The following is a 13,249-nucleotide window of genomic DNA, read 5'->3' as shown; positions in this document are numbered from 1 at the left end:
GCTGACGTTTTAACACTACTGCATTGGCTGAAAAGAGTGGAGCCTGAATGCATGCAGGGTCCTATTTCTTGTTAAACCCGACTTGCATGGCTGCTGCCACCTTGCTATCCTTGACAGCACAGGAGGAAAAGTGGCAGGTTTATGTGGTCAGGCCCTTTAGCCTTGACTCTGAAAAGGGCTGTGAGTTACTTCATTTCTCGAAGCTTCTCCTGGTTCCCACGGGGGTGGGGTTGTCTTGTAGATCATCTTCCTGACTTATTTGCTGTGTAGAACTGAGGTGTGTGTTTCATCGGTAGGCAAGGTAGGTCCTTTTTTTGAATTGATTCACAGAACCGTTTTCTTCTAGGATTTGCTATGCTCTGGGTTTTTGGATGGTCATATAAAGTGGGGTGCCCACAAATTTATGTGAATACGTGTCAGATAGCCTTGTTCTTGGCTTCTCAGCCATCTTGCTTCCCCAGGGGCCTGTTATCCTTACTGACAAAACCATAAAGACCTGAGGGCCCTACTCAGTGAGAACACTGTGGAGAGCACATGGTCCTGCCAGCCACTGGAGTGCCAGCCACTGGAGTGCCAGCCACTGGAGTGCCAGCCACTGGAGTGCCAGCCACTGGAGTGGGTATGGCTCCTCCTATCGAGCTTATTGCCTTCATCCCCAGCCTCCGTGACTGCAGCTCTACTAACTGGTTTCCATTTATTTGAAGTGACGGTGGGTGTTTTGTTTGTTTTAATGAAGACAGTTAAAGTTGAGTAAGATAAGTAATACTGAATGAAATTGAATAACTGTGTTAAACAGATTCTGCCACTAAGAAAGTCCTTGGCTCATGGCTTATGTGTGTGTACAATTTTCTCGTTATGAAGTATTCTGCTCTGAGCTGTAAGGACAAAGGCAATGGTGGAGACTGTCTTTACAGTCACAGGAGGCCTGTGTCCTGTGGTGACTGACACAGTGCAGCTCTTTTCCTCTGCCTATGCTTTATTTGCAAAGTGAAAGACTCCTGTTACCCTGTAGCTAGTGATCTGTGCATTTCCTCTCCCATGTTTGGCTGTATTATTTTTCTTAATGGCTTGTGAAATGCTGGTGAGTCTTAGTGATCCTTGTTCAGTCTTTTGTAGAAGTCCCAGTAAGACAGACAGAAATTTGGCAGGAGAAAGCATTCTTACACTTTGTTGGGGTAGTCTCTGTCATTGCTTACCACTCAAATGCTGAGCAGAACCAGAGTGTGGCATTTTCTTTGTGGATAGTTATCCATGTCTGAAAATGTTTGGATGAAAAAGACATTTCTGATAACTTGTGTACAGGTTTTAGTCAGTCTTTCTGTCAAACTGAATTTTGCTTTAGAAATCTTTAGGGGGAAAGAGATTCAGGCGGGCTGGAGAGATGGCTCAGTGGATAAGAGCACCTTCTGCTCTTCCAGAGGTCCTGAGTTCAATTCCCAGCAACCACATGGTGGCTCACAACCATCTATAATGTGATCTAATGATAAAGTACTCATATACAATAAATAAAATTAAAAAAAAAAGAGAGAGAGATTCAGGCAAGCTGCACAGAAAGCAAAGACAATGCCATTTTCAACTCAAAGTTCACAACATACAAAGAATTTATTTATGTAATACAGACCTTTTCTCAAATATTTTCACAGAATTCCATACATCAATCTACTAGAAAAAAGTAGAATTATATGACACCAAAATAATGTTTCTTAGTACAAACTGCTAATCAAAAAGAAGGCAGAGATAGTTTCATAACAAAGAGGGGTAAGGTGGGTGCTTAGCACAGTACCTGGCAGCCTCTGCTCTCAAGCCAGGATGGGGGCTGGGGGTAGAGGTTTTGGGGGAATGGCCCCATCTGACTCTGCCGCACTGCAGGGCAGTGGTGACCTTGGGCAGGCTTTGGTACTTACATTTATTCCTAAAGGATAACAAAGATTGTGAGCCCAAGAGCGTTTCCATCACCCGCCCCATGCCTGAGGACGACAGAGCAGGGAAAGCCGTGCCCGTTGATGGTCGCTACAGCTTAGATCTTTGTTATTTAACACACAGTAAAATAAAACAGCCATCCCTAAACTGTGATTCTCCAGGCCTAACACATGCTTGAAGAAGAAGAATGATATAGAAATAATTCACTGAGATGTTTTAAATTACACAGCATAATTTAAACATTACTATTAAAATCCTAGAAATGTCAGCACTGAAGCACAATTGTCTAGAAAAATACAGGACCCAGTACAGAATAGGATTCCCTGTCCCGGTATTAGGGCCATTTCCCTATTGCTAAAATTATATTTCTCAAGATTACAGATAAGTGGGAAATGGTTTTTCACAACATAGCTAGAATTAGTGGGATTATTGGTTCCACTGTTTGTATCCATAATTGGTGAAAATAGACTTTTCATTATGACTAAAAATATAGATTTTTTTAAACTACAGAAACCAGCAGCCAGTTTTCTGCTTTGCTGTTCCCCACCCCCCTCAATGTCAAGCAAAGTCTACAAAAATAGCAATTAACTTTAAAAAATATTTTGCTTGTTCAAGCAAATTTAAGTTACATTCAGATGTGATAGCTATTTCTATAGATGTTCGGAGTCCTCCCTCGCTCAGCCTGGAACAGGACCAAGGTGCATTTGTCACCATCAGTAGCGGGTCTGGTACTCATGATGCCAGCGGTTAAAGTCGTTGTAAAACAGAACAATGCTTCCCGATGCCATGCCAGAAATGATGCACCTGGGAGGGGGACAGAGGAGGAGTTACAGGGCTGTGTTACAGCTATGGTACACTTCTCATGGTGACTGAAATGTAGACCCAAGTAAGCTCGTAGGAAGTCCCAGTCCGTGCCTTCTGTATTTCCCATTGAGCCTGGAAACAAATGTGTCACTGCGGAAGGCCAACACAGGAAGGGGGATGGAGAACAGACTCCCACGGCACTCTGAACCACCCGGCAAATGGCAAGTACCCCCAAGAGATTAAACCTGGCCAAATGGATGAAAGGAAATAACCCAAGGATATGTGGTGTTGAGAATATTCATTTCAGAAAAACAAAATTCTGAGCAAGCAGTAATATCAGAGAACTTCAGTGACCACGATGGCAGAGAGCCTTAGTCAAAAGCACTGTGGCAAGAGATGACACTGTTACTGCTACAGACTAGGCTCTGAGCCCCAGAGCAATGTGGACACACAGGGGGCACACATGGCTCTCCAGTCAGCTGGAGGCTTTAATATCCTACTTTGAAGAACATACAGCATAACCAGATGGCTAAGAGGTAAGCTCGTCAGAAACAGCACAGGCCACACGGACTGAACACAGCGCCAACAAGAGCAGAATAGACTGTTGTTTTGCCAGTGCACATGTGGTGGTTTGAATGAAATGGCACCCATAGGCTCACAGGGAGGTGTGGCCTTGTTGGAGGGAGTGTGTCACCAGTGGTGGCCTGTGAGGTCTCAGAAGCTCAAGCCAGGCCCAGCGGGCTCTCTCCTCCTGCTGCCTGTGTATTCAGATGTAGAACTCTTAGCACCATGTCTGCCTGCAGGCCTCCGTGCTCCCCACCACGATGAAATGGACCAAACCGCTGACGCTGTAAGCCAGCCCCAATCAAATGTTTTATGATGTCATAATGTCTCTTCCCAGCAACAGAAGCCCTGACTAAGACACCAGGGAACAACCTCTGGGGTAAAACCTGTGTTAAGTTTTAATGATTTAATGTGACATCATATAAAGTGTTTTCTATGACCATACAGAATGAACTAGAATTCAGCAACAAGATAAAAATGGAAAATACACATGCATGAGCATTACCAAATGTATCTAAAAACAGAACCCACACTAACAGGCTACAGCAAGGCAGAGAGGAGAGGAAATGTGTCACTATAAACACATTAGAAAAGAAACATTTTTGGGGGGTTAGAGACAGGGTTTCCCTGTGTAGCCTTGGCTGTCCTGGACTCACTTTGTAGACCAGGCTAGCCTCGAACTCACAAAGATCCGCCTGCCTCTGCCTCCCTGAGTGCTGAGATTACAGGCGTGCACCACTGCGCCTGGCTGGAACAGAAACAATCTTACTGACCTAACTTTATACCTTAATGACATAGAAAAAGAGTGAACTGGCCCCAAAGCTAGAGCATTTAAAGAAAATAGGAAATAAAAACAGAAATAGGGCTGCTGAAAAGATCTGTAGGACTGACAGAACTTGAGCTACAGATGACATTAGGGGAGGTCATTAGGGATGACAGCTCACCAGCACAGTAAGCACCCCAGATGAGGTGTGCAGCTGCACCTGCGAAAGTAGTACAGGCCACATGGGGGCGTCGTCCTACCATCCATGAATTTAAAGGAAATCATTACTTTTTTTTTCAAATTCTTCCAAAAACTTGAGAAGGAAGGAACTTCCTGGCCTTACTATTTCCTCACATCAAAGCCAAAGAAGACACTAAACAACATTACAGACACTGCTGATGGCAAATGCTATCAAACTGAATCCGTTAGTGTCTTATAAATACCATGACTATGAGGTTTTCTTCTGGAATGTAAGGGTAGTTCAAGGGTTAAAATACAGTATAGAATATTAATAGAATAAAAAACCCATGTGTATCTCAACTGACAAATTCAATATCTTTTTTACTACTAAAATAGGAATAGAAATAAATGACTTAAGAGTGTTTAAGAAAACACTACAGCTAACAATCCTACCCAAGTGATGGAAAAGTGAATTTTTATACCATCAGAATAAAGATGAACACTTTCACTGCTTTTACTCAGTATAATGCTTGATGTCCCCTCACAGCTACTAAGCAGATGGGGGAGGGCATTTAAATCGAGAAGAGAAATGATGTCACAAGGTACATGGATAGTCTTAGCGTGTAGAAATCCTAAAGACTCCACACCGAACTGCTACTGCTTAAAAATAAACTCAGAAAAGCCGTGGGTAAATACAAACCCGTTGCTTTTTGTTCTATTTTTAAAAGACAGGATCTTGCTGTGTAGTCCACGCTGCCTTGAACTCATCCTCTCAGCTTATAGAGTGCTGGGATTACAGGTGTACCCCACAATGCCCTGTAACAATTTTATACACTAACATTTACAGTAGCAGTAAAAAGAATTAAAAAAAAAACAAAACCAAAAACCTTAGGGATATATTTGACAAAACTTATATACTAGAGACCACAAAACACAGCTGGGAGAAAAATGGAAATATGCCATGTGTGAGGACTGGAAGATGAGATGTTAATACCTATATCCCAAAGTGATCAGCAGGTTGCTACAATCCCCCTCAAATGAAGTCTTTCACAATGTAAAAGTCACTAGAAAATTTATATGGAATCTCAATCCCAAAAAAGGGCAAAATATATACCTCACAAAAATTCTGCATTTAAAAAACACTGATGAGAATGAAGACAGCACAGGGACTGTTCATGAAACCGGTGAGAGCCCTTCACATCCCAGAGAGCGAGATCACAACACACAGATAAAAACAACCCCAGGTGCCTGTAGCTAGGTGGGAAGACACAGAACATGCTTATAACACTCTACCCTAAGGGTGGAAAAGAGAATGCGGACACGTCATGTCATGGAATCTTGAAAAATTCCGAGTGAAAGAAGCCATCTAGGGAAAGATCCTCTCAGTTTCCGTGTACAGGAGGTGCCTGGAAGGAGGCAAATTCATAAGGGAAGGATGGATGTGGGCTGGGATAAAGGTGCGGGTGGGGTGGGGAGCTGGAACCAGGTGAATGGGTACTTTGGAATGGTGGGAAGTTCTGTGGACTACAGAGGGACCTTGATGGCCGTTCAATATGGCGAATGTACTCGATGCCATCAGGAACCACATCAAGAAGTGGTTCCGATGGCAAGCTGTGTGCATATGTTGCCATAACAAAAATCAGAAGTTAAAAAAAATGGCTATATGAACAATATCCTCCTCAAATCTACAACTGGGAGGTTTTAGGACATTAAGTCAGATCTTTCCAGAGGCAGACATAAAAGGGATGTTATAGTCATGTATTTACAGCCCCTCAAAATCTCGTTAAAGACACACGAGGAGTTGGGGCTGAGGAGTTGGCTCGGTGAGTCACGTGTCTGCCGTGCAGGAGAAGACCAGAGCTGAGATCCCCAGCGCTGACATTCAGCATTCAAGAAGCAAAGATGGGATCTCCAGAGCAAGCCAGGAACTGGCAAGCTTTGAGTTTTTGCCCATACACATGTGAACACACACACACATTCGAGCACACCACACGCAAACATGCAACAAGCTTGCTGGCTGCTTTTGAGCCTTTGTAGCTTGAATGCTGTCTATCCCTGAGAGCCCAGGCTTATCTACATGAGAAACTTGTACTTTGTAAAGTGTTCTTGTGTAGTTGTTAGATCTTTTGAGTTAAAGCAAGTAACTATAGGACTCTAGCAGCCCACTGTCACTTTAAATGGTTCCCGCCAGTCTTCAATGTCCCTGGTGTTACTCACCTCTGGTCAAAAGAAAGGGCCATGGCTCGGATCCCAGCATCACAACCTGGGTAGGCGAAGAGCTGCTTGAGATCGGACACCTGCCGCAGCGTCACCACACCGTTGTCTCCTCCTGTGAGCAGGTACTGCCCGTCTCGGCTCAGCTGCATGGCCTGTGAAACAGCAACTGTCAGTGGAGACATGGCTCTAGGGAAGTGGGCCCAGCTGTCCCTGCTACGGCAACCTGGCTGTGGGGTCGGGGTGTAGCACCATGTGGGAGTAATCCTTAGTTCTCTGGACACTGAGTCATGGAAGACCTGCCATTGGTCGGAAGTCAAATGGACAAGATTAAGCAATACCACGGGGCTGTGGGTTTTGCATCGCAAACTCAGGTCTACAAATACTCAAGAGGGCATGATATGGGTGGGACCACCACACTCTGAGTGCTCCCTGAAGCACTTCCTTCCTGAAGCCACTGCCTTGCTTGACCTGGCTGAGGGGAACACAGGCAGCTTCGGTGCCTTCTAGAGGCCTGCTGGATTAGAGAGAGAGAAAGAGAGAGAGAGAGAGAGAGAGAGAGAGAGGGAGAGAGGGAGAGAGAGAGAGAGAGAGAGAGAGAGAGAGAGAGAGAGAGAGAGAGAGAGAGAGAGAGAGAGAGAGAGCGAGCGCGCCACCGAGAGCCACAACTCCCCAGGTAGTTAGGTCCCAGCCTGCGGGTATTGTAGCAGCTTGCTTTCAGGTCGGCTCTAGGCTGTGGCTAGTCTCTTACCATGTTGAACAGATAAACTCAGCTTGTGATCTATTTTTTGATTCTGTCATTTCCATCTATCCCCTATGAAAGCCTGTGGGCAGAGTAAAAACTGCTTATTCATTTTATGTGACAGTTTTTTTGGAAGTGTTGTCTCATGGAGCTCAGGCTGGCCCTGGACTCTTTATAGCTGAGGATGGCCTTGAACTTTTGACGCTCCCGTGTCTCTGGACATGTTGGCAGGCATGCTATCAGTCGAGCTATATCCTCAGCTGCATTTTTACATTTTTTTAAATTGTTGAGAAAAAATTCCAGTGTTTTATGAATATTAAGATTCTTAGTATAAATGCTCATAAATAAGGTTTTGTCAGGACTCAGGATACCCCTCTGCCTACGGGCACTTTCACAGTAGTGGAACAAAGTATAGAGGGTCCTCAAAGCCTAGAATAGTATCTTTTCCCATGATAGAAAGTGTGTATGCCCTGACTGAAGGCGGTGCAGCCACAGCCACAGCCACAGCCTCCCCTTGCCCACTGTCAGCTGCTCTTGGCTTCCTCATCAGGCTGTCATGCTCCTTCCCAAAGCTGGTGGCATAAGGTTCCGCAGCCCTGGCAGGTACCATCTGCTGGCCTCCCTGACTCCAGTGGGCATGGCCACACGGACCAATCGCCCTGGGAGAACAAACGCTGCTCTAGTTTTACACACAGAACTCTAGCATCACTGCCTTAAATCTTTATTCTTTTGACCTTTTTTTTTTTGTTTTTTGTTTTTTAAGTAGAGAAAAGAAAGGACTGTTTGCTATCTATTCAGTTCAGTTACTGCCAACTGTCAGTAGTCCACTGAACACAGCTTATTCTCAAGAACACAGAAATACATCTAAAAAAAAAAGTGAGACAGCTTTGCTGCGTCATACAGGGTCACTGAGTCTCAGAGCTAGACACATATTCAGTGTGGACAAAAGTCAGCCCTGCCCCACTCATCTCGCAGACAGCAGTCTCGGGGGTCTGGGAACTGCAGTGAAAACCAGAACAGCAGTAACTTGAGACACCTATAAAACACAGTTGATGAGACTCTCTCACTTCATGGCTGGGATTCCCCTGAGCTTCATACTTGAGGCTTTCTTCTGGGTAAGTGCTGTATTAAAGCAAACCCAGCAACCGTCAGCTCTTTGTTCTAGCAGGAATCTCTAGCCCTACTGGGGTCTGGAGTGAAGTGAAGCGAAGCTCCTAGCATGCACGCCATCTTCGGAACACCTTAGGAACTGGTGCCTCCCAGGGTAAAGAATGTTTCCTAGCTGTTTCACAGGGGACCCATGGCCTTCCTCGGGCATGTGGACCAGGCGAGTATGTAGTGCACTGCGCCCCTCCCTCCAGGGCAGTCTGCTCACTGGCTCTTACTCTAACTTTCTTCAGCATCCAGCTCTACTGTGCTAGAGATCTGAAGTGGCCCTAGCAATATCCTAACTCAGCTCTGGATCCCAAGCGTTTGGAGGGTGCTGTGGCTGCACTGGTGCCTGAGGATACAGGCAGGCCCAGCAGTCTCTGGGGATGCCCACATCCTGAAACAGCCCTGAAAAAATTGAGTTGTCTTGAGGGAATTGGTGGTTAGGCTGTGATGTGGCCTTGTCACTTGGGAGGGACTGCCTGCTTAAACCTGAGCTATTCATTATAACATCAACACTGTGCAGCTGATATACGGGGATCTCCTAACCAAAGTGCCAGGGAGCAATATGGCATTGGAGCAAAGGGCAGGTGGGAAACCTTGATTGTGTACAAGGTGCCAGGCTGCCTGGTATTTCAAAGAAATGGAGTTTTTGGCCTGGGCTGGTAACTACTTTTTATTTCTGTATGTCTTGGGTTCCCAGCCTGCAGTTTCCTTGCTTGCCTTCTAATGCAGTTAGCTGGGAAAGTGTCAGTCTCGGGAGCCCAGGACAGAGAATGCTCCTTTTAGGCTAGCTCACTGTAATCACATGGTTGCCACTTACAAGTTAGTATGATAAAGTGCAGGCGTGCTAGGAGAAAGCAATGGATTGTTTAGGCCTAAAATCCAGTGGGGAGTTTCTCAGGGAAAAAACAATGGCTTCAGGGTATAAGCAAGAGACCTGTGAATGTGAGCAACCACAAGAGCCCCTGCTGCTGCCTCGAGGCCCTTCCCAGAGCCTTCGGTCCAACTGGAATACCACAGGAACTGTTCTAGCCAGGGAACAGTTTCAAATTATTTTACAGATTTATTAGTGTAGCTGACAATATACTCACAGCTCAAAGTGACAGATTATCAACATTATTATTGCAAAGAAAGGAGAGAAGCCTCTGATGTGTACTTGGCTTAAATGTCGGATTATGGGAAATAAGGGAGAAATAAAAGCACAGTGGTTTTGCCTGTGCACATGCGTCTGAGGTGGAGATAACTCTCGGACAGCCAGCAAGCTAGAGGAGAGACGTGGCCACTGGACTGAGAAATTGCAGGACTCAGAGCATCTGGGGCCTTTGGCTTTGGGCCACTGCTGCCTGTGAACACGCTGCTGTTGCTCACCACTTCTAGACCCTGGAGTTTCTGCAAGGTGGTAGTGGTGGGTGAACGGGATGGGTCAAATGTGCAGAAGCAGTCTGCACTATCTGAAGTGCCCGATTCTGCTCCTTGTACCCCAAATATCCTCCTTGTACATGGGTCACATGCACCTCCATTCCCTTTTTAGAAAATGACAGGGACACCGCCTGGGATACCCCAGCTTTCCCCATAACACGTACAGCAGCATGGAGGTGAGAAGGGAGGGACCTTTAATAGTATCCCAAAAGAACACCCTGGCTCTCCTTCTCAACCCCGAATGTGCCATGGGCTGGCCTAAGAAGCAGGGCAGGACCTGGGCTGCCCACTAGCTTAACATTCCTTACAGACAGAAGGGAAAATGACTCATGTCATTTTGACACCCAGCTCTCCAGCACGTCAGGGCAGGCATCATATGCTGACCCCAAGAATGCACAGTTCCTCCAGTGTTGCCTTTCAGATCTACAGGGAAACCAGTTTAAGGAAGAATCTAGTTCAGCTTTGGTGCACAGTGCATCCTGGAGATAAACGCTGCTGTTAGGTATCTCTTAGTGGAGACAGCATGGACAAGGTCAGCTGTGGGACATCACTGGGTGGATGCTTCATGCGCATGGCCACAGTGAAGGCAGTAGCTTTCAGCAAGGCATTCTGAGCTTCCAAGTGTCCCTTTGGCATAGAAAAGAAGGCCCTGGCAATTCAAAATTAGTTTTCTTCAGTGACCTCTGTCCCCCTTTACCAGCTAAGCTTCCCAGGAAAACTGGCAGTCTGCGGTGCCTGCAGCACTCACCCTGATATGGTCATCCGTCTCCATGGTGGCCTGCAGCTTCCCGTTCACACTGAAGGAGCAGAAGCAGCCGTTTTCATAGAAGATGACACAGTGACCCTCTCTGGACGCTTGGATGAGTTTTGGTTTCAGGCAGTTTCCAGGACCCTCCAAAGTCCTTAACAAGTCTCCATTCATGGAATGTATGAGGCATGGCCCTTCTGAGAGGAGGAAAAAAGAGGCAAAGTTATGTAATGAGATCAGGCAGGGTGGATGGTGTGGCCCATGGTATTGGTGAGCGTGAGGCCCTGCGCTCAACCTCCAGCATCAGCTCCAGACAGCTTTGTTTTGTCTGTTTTTTACCTTTGCAAAACCCTGTCCTTATGTTTGCCAGCTCTCACGTTCTACTGGGAGGCCTGAGAAGCAAGTTACTTGTGCTCACCCCTCCTCGGAGACATGGGGAGGAGCCAGAGCTCCGAGAGGAAGGCAGTTCCAATCCCAGAGCAGCTTCAAGGGCATCTGGGATGGAAATGGCAGCACATGGGTGGGACCCTGGACAGAGCAGACCCAATCAGTGCAGATGTGGCTGACAGGGGCAGCTTCCCTCCCAGCGCCCATACTCACAGCTTCAGTTTTGAAACGGAGGTCCTGGTCATAGCTAACCTCCAAGTCCACACTGGATTTCCTGTCGCTATTAATCTGAGCTTATTCCCTGATATCCCTAAAGCAAGCAGTGGCTTCTGCTACTCCCAACTCCCCAGTGGCACCCCAGGCTGAGAAGCCCTGCAGACAGGAAGTAACCCGCCCCCCCCCCCCCCCACTCTGAGCTTCTCTGTTCCTACTGAATATTCACCATATGCAAATAAAAAAACTGTTAAGCCTTGAGAGATGGGGAGGCCCTGCATCTGTGCCTCCTCCCCACATGGCTACTGAGCGCATGCCTTTGGAAAGGATGACTCTGTTTTTGTTAGGCCACCAAAGAGTTAAACATTTTTAGTACACTCCAACATAAATACCACAGGCATGTATTTGTTTTGCACAGTCCCAGCATACATGAACTTCAGTTACAGCTGCTAAGCAATACTAGCTCCACAACAACACAGTTCAAATTTCAGTTTTCACTGCAATTGTATAAAGCCCACGTCACAGCTCGCTCTTCAACCTACGACCTCTCATATCAATAGCAGCTGACCAGTCAGAGCCCCCACGTCACAGCGCTCAAGGCACAGCAGTAAGCAGCATCTGTTGGTCAGGTCACACCCAGACAGCAAACAGCAGCTGTGTTGCCGCCTTGATTCATGGTGATGACCCAGGTGGCATTTTATACAAGAAGAATACCAGAAAAGTGTATCGGTCAACAAGAATGAGCTTCAATCAAGAGGTGAACATCAATGGAGCTGTATGTGGCGAGAGCCGAGTCAGCTCCGGGTACTGCCAAGACACTAGGTATGCAGCCAGGAAAGGAACAAAGGGGACTTGCTGGCATAGCTTGGGAAACAGAAGAAATGATACTAAAAAAAGCCTCATGTTCAAGGAACCCTCTAGGGTATCTCATGATATTCAAACAAAAGAAAAGTGAGACGCTCCAACAGAAGAGAGCTGGCACTTCCTCAAGGCGCAGAAGAGGCTTAGGTATTCAGAACAAGACAGTGGTGTGCACTGCTCACCTGTTCCGGAGGACTGGTTCACAAAGACATGAGACTGCAGGGCTGAGTTTGTTTTTAGCTTTGAGTTTGTTTGTTTTTGAGACAAGGTCTTACTATATAGCCCTGGTTGTCTGGGCACTCACTGTGTAGGCCTGGCTAGCCTTGAACTTACAGAGATCCTCTTGACTCTGCGTTCTGGGTGCTGGGACTAACAGCATGTGCCTTGCCTGGCTATCTTACTGTTTTGACAAAAATGTTTAGACCCTGAAAGAATGATTCCCCACTGAGATAGTATCTCAAATCATTTTGTATGATGTTTGTTTGCATGGCATTTTACTGTGCAAAGCAAGGATGGTCTATAATAGAACTGATTTTAAGGTTTAATGTGGGCTAGACACAGTCCAAAAAATCATATTACTTTTTCACTGCTTTGACTAACTCCATTTTCAAAGCAAACCTTTTCATTCTGCCTTGTTAGCTATACTTGTTAGTTCAAGCCACAGATATGGGGGCTCAGGTCCTCTGTTTCTGAGCTTAAAACACAGGTGATAGGAGTCCTCTGTGCTCTGTCCTCAGCAGAGAGAGGAGGTGGACGGACTGTAAGGTAGAGGGAATCTGTAGCACATGCTCTTGGAAGAGGCACTTGGTGTCTCTAAATACAAGATGGTGAAATCACTGGTGGTGCATCCACTGAACCAGCCTGAGTCTTTCCACCCCAGTGTCTGTCACTCTAGGCCTGCCTAGTTCTGAGATCTGGAAGTTAAGCGGGGTCAGGGGCCACTGAGTTGGCTTAGCAGGGAAAAGGACTTGCTGCTGATACATGATGCCTTGACTTCAGTCTCTGGGCACCACATGATGGAATAAGAGACCAACTCCTTCTCACACATCACCTGCCCTGCTATGGCAGGAATGCAGGCACACACGCAATAAACACAGTCAGGGTCAGGATTGCCATTCAGCCTACTAGAGGTCGGAGAGAGAAGCACAGAGGCTCTCCTCAGGCCTGCTTCATGGCGGTGAGAAGGCTGAGTGCTGCTGTCTACAGAGTGTCTTAGACCCTTTAGACTGGGGAGCTAAAGCCACGCTTTTGGCCCCGATGAGGACATTCTGCCTCTGTTCTG

General features: G+C 46.4%; 1 protein-coding gene across 1 annotated transcript in view; it reads right to left on the bottom strand.

Moving 5' to 3' along the window:
* Positions 1–2,105: 2,105 nt before the first annotated feature.
* The window catches only part of Lrba (LPS responsive beige-like anchor protein), a 540,702-nt gene continuing 529,558 nt past the window's right edge, over positions 2,106–13,249 (bottom strand). Inside the window, exons 55-57 of the mRNA XM_051157393.1 lie at positions 10,507–10,703; positions 6,449–6,600; positions 2,106–2,724 (exon numbers count right to left, since the gene is read on the bottom strand). Coding sequence (XP_051013350.1) covers positions 2,634–2,724; positions 6,449–6,600; positions 10,507–10,703 — 440 coding nt within the window. The 3' untranslated portion in view covers positions 2,106–2,633. The remainder of the gene's footprint in view (positions 2,725–6,448; positions 6,601–10,506; positions 10,704–13,249) is intronic.

The sequence above is a fragment of the Acomys russatus genome, chromosome 15 (genome assembly GCF_903995435.1).
Source record: "Acomys russatus chromosome 15, mAcoRus1.1, whole genome shotgun sequence".
Taxonomy (NCBI): Eukaryota; Metazoa; Chordata; class Mammalia; order Rodentia; family Muridae; genus Acomys; species Acomys russatus.
This window is presented reverse-complemented; position numbering and strand designations above follow the sequence as displayed.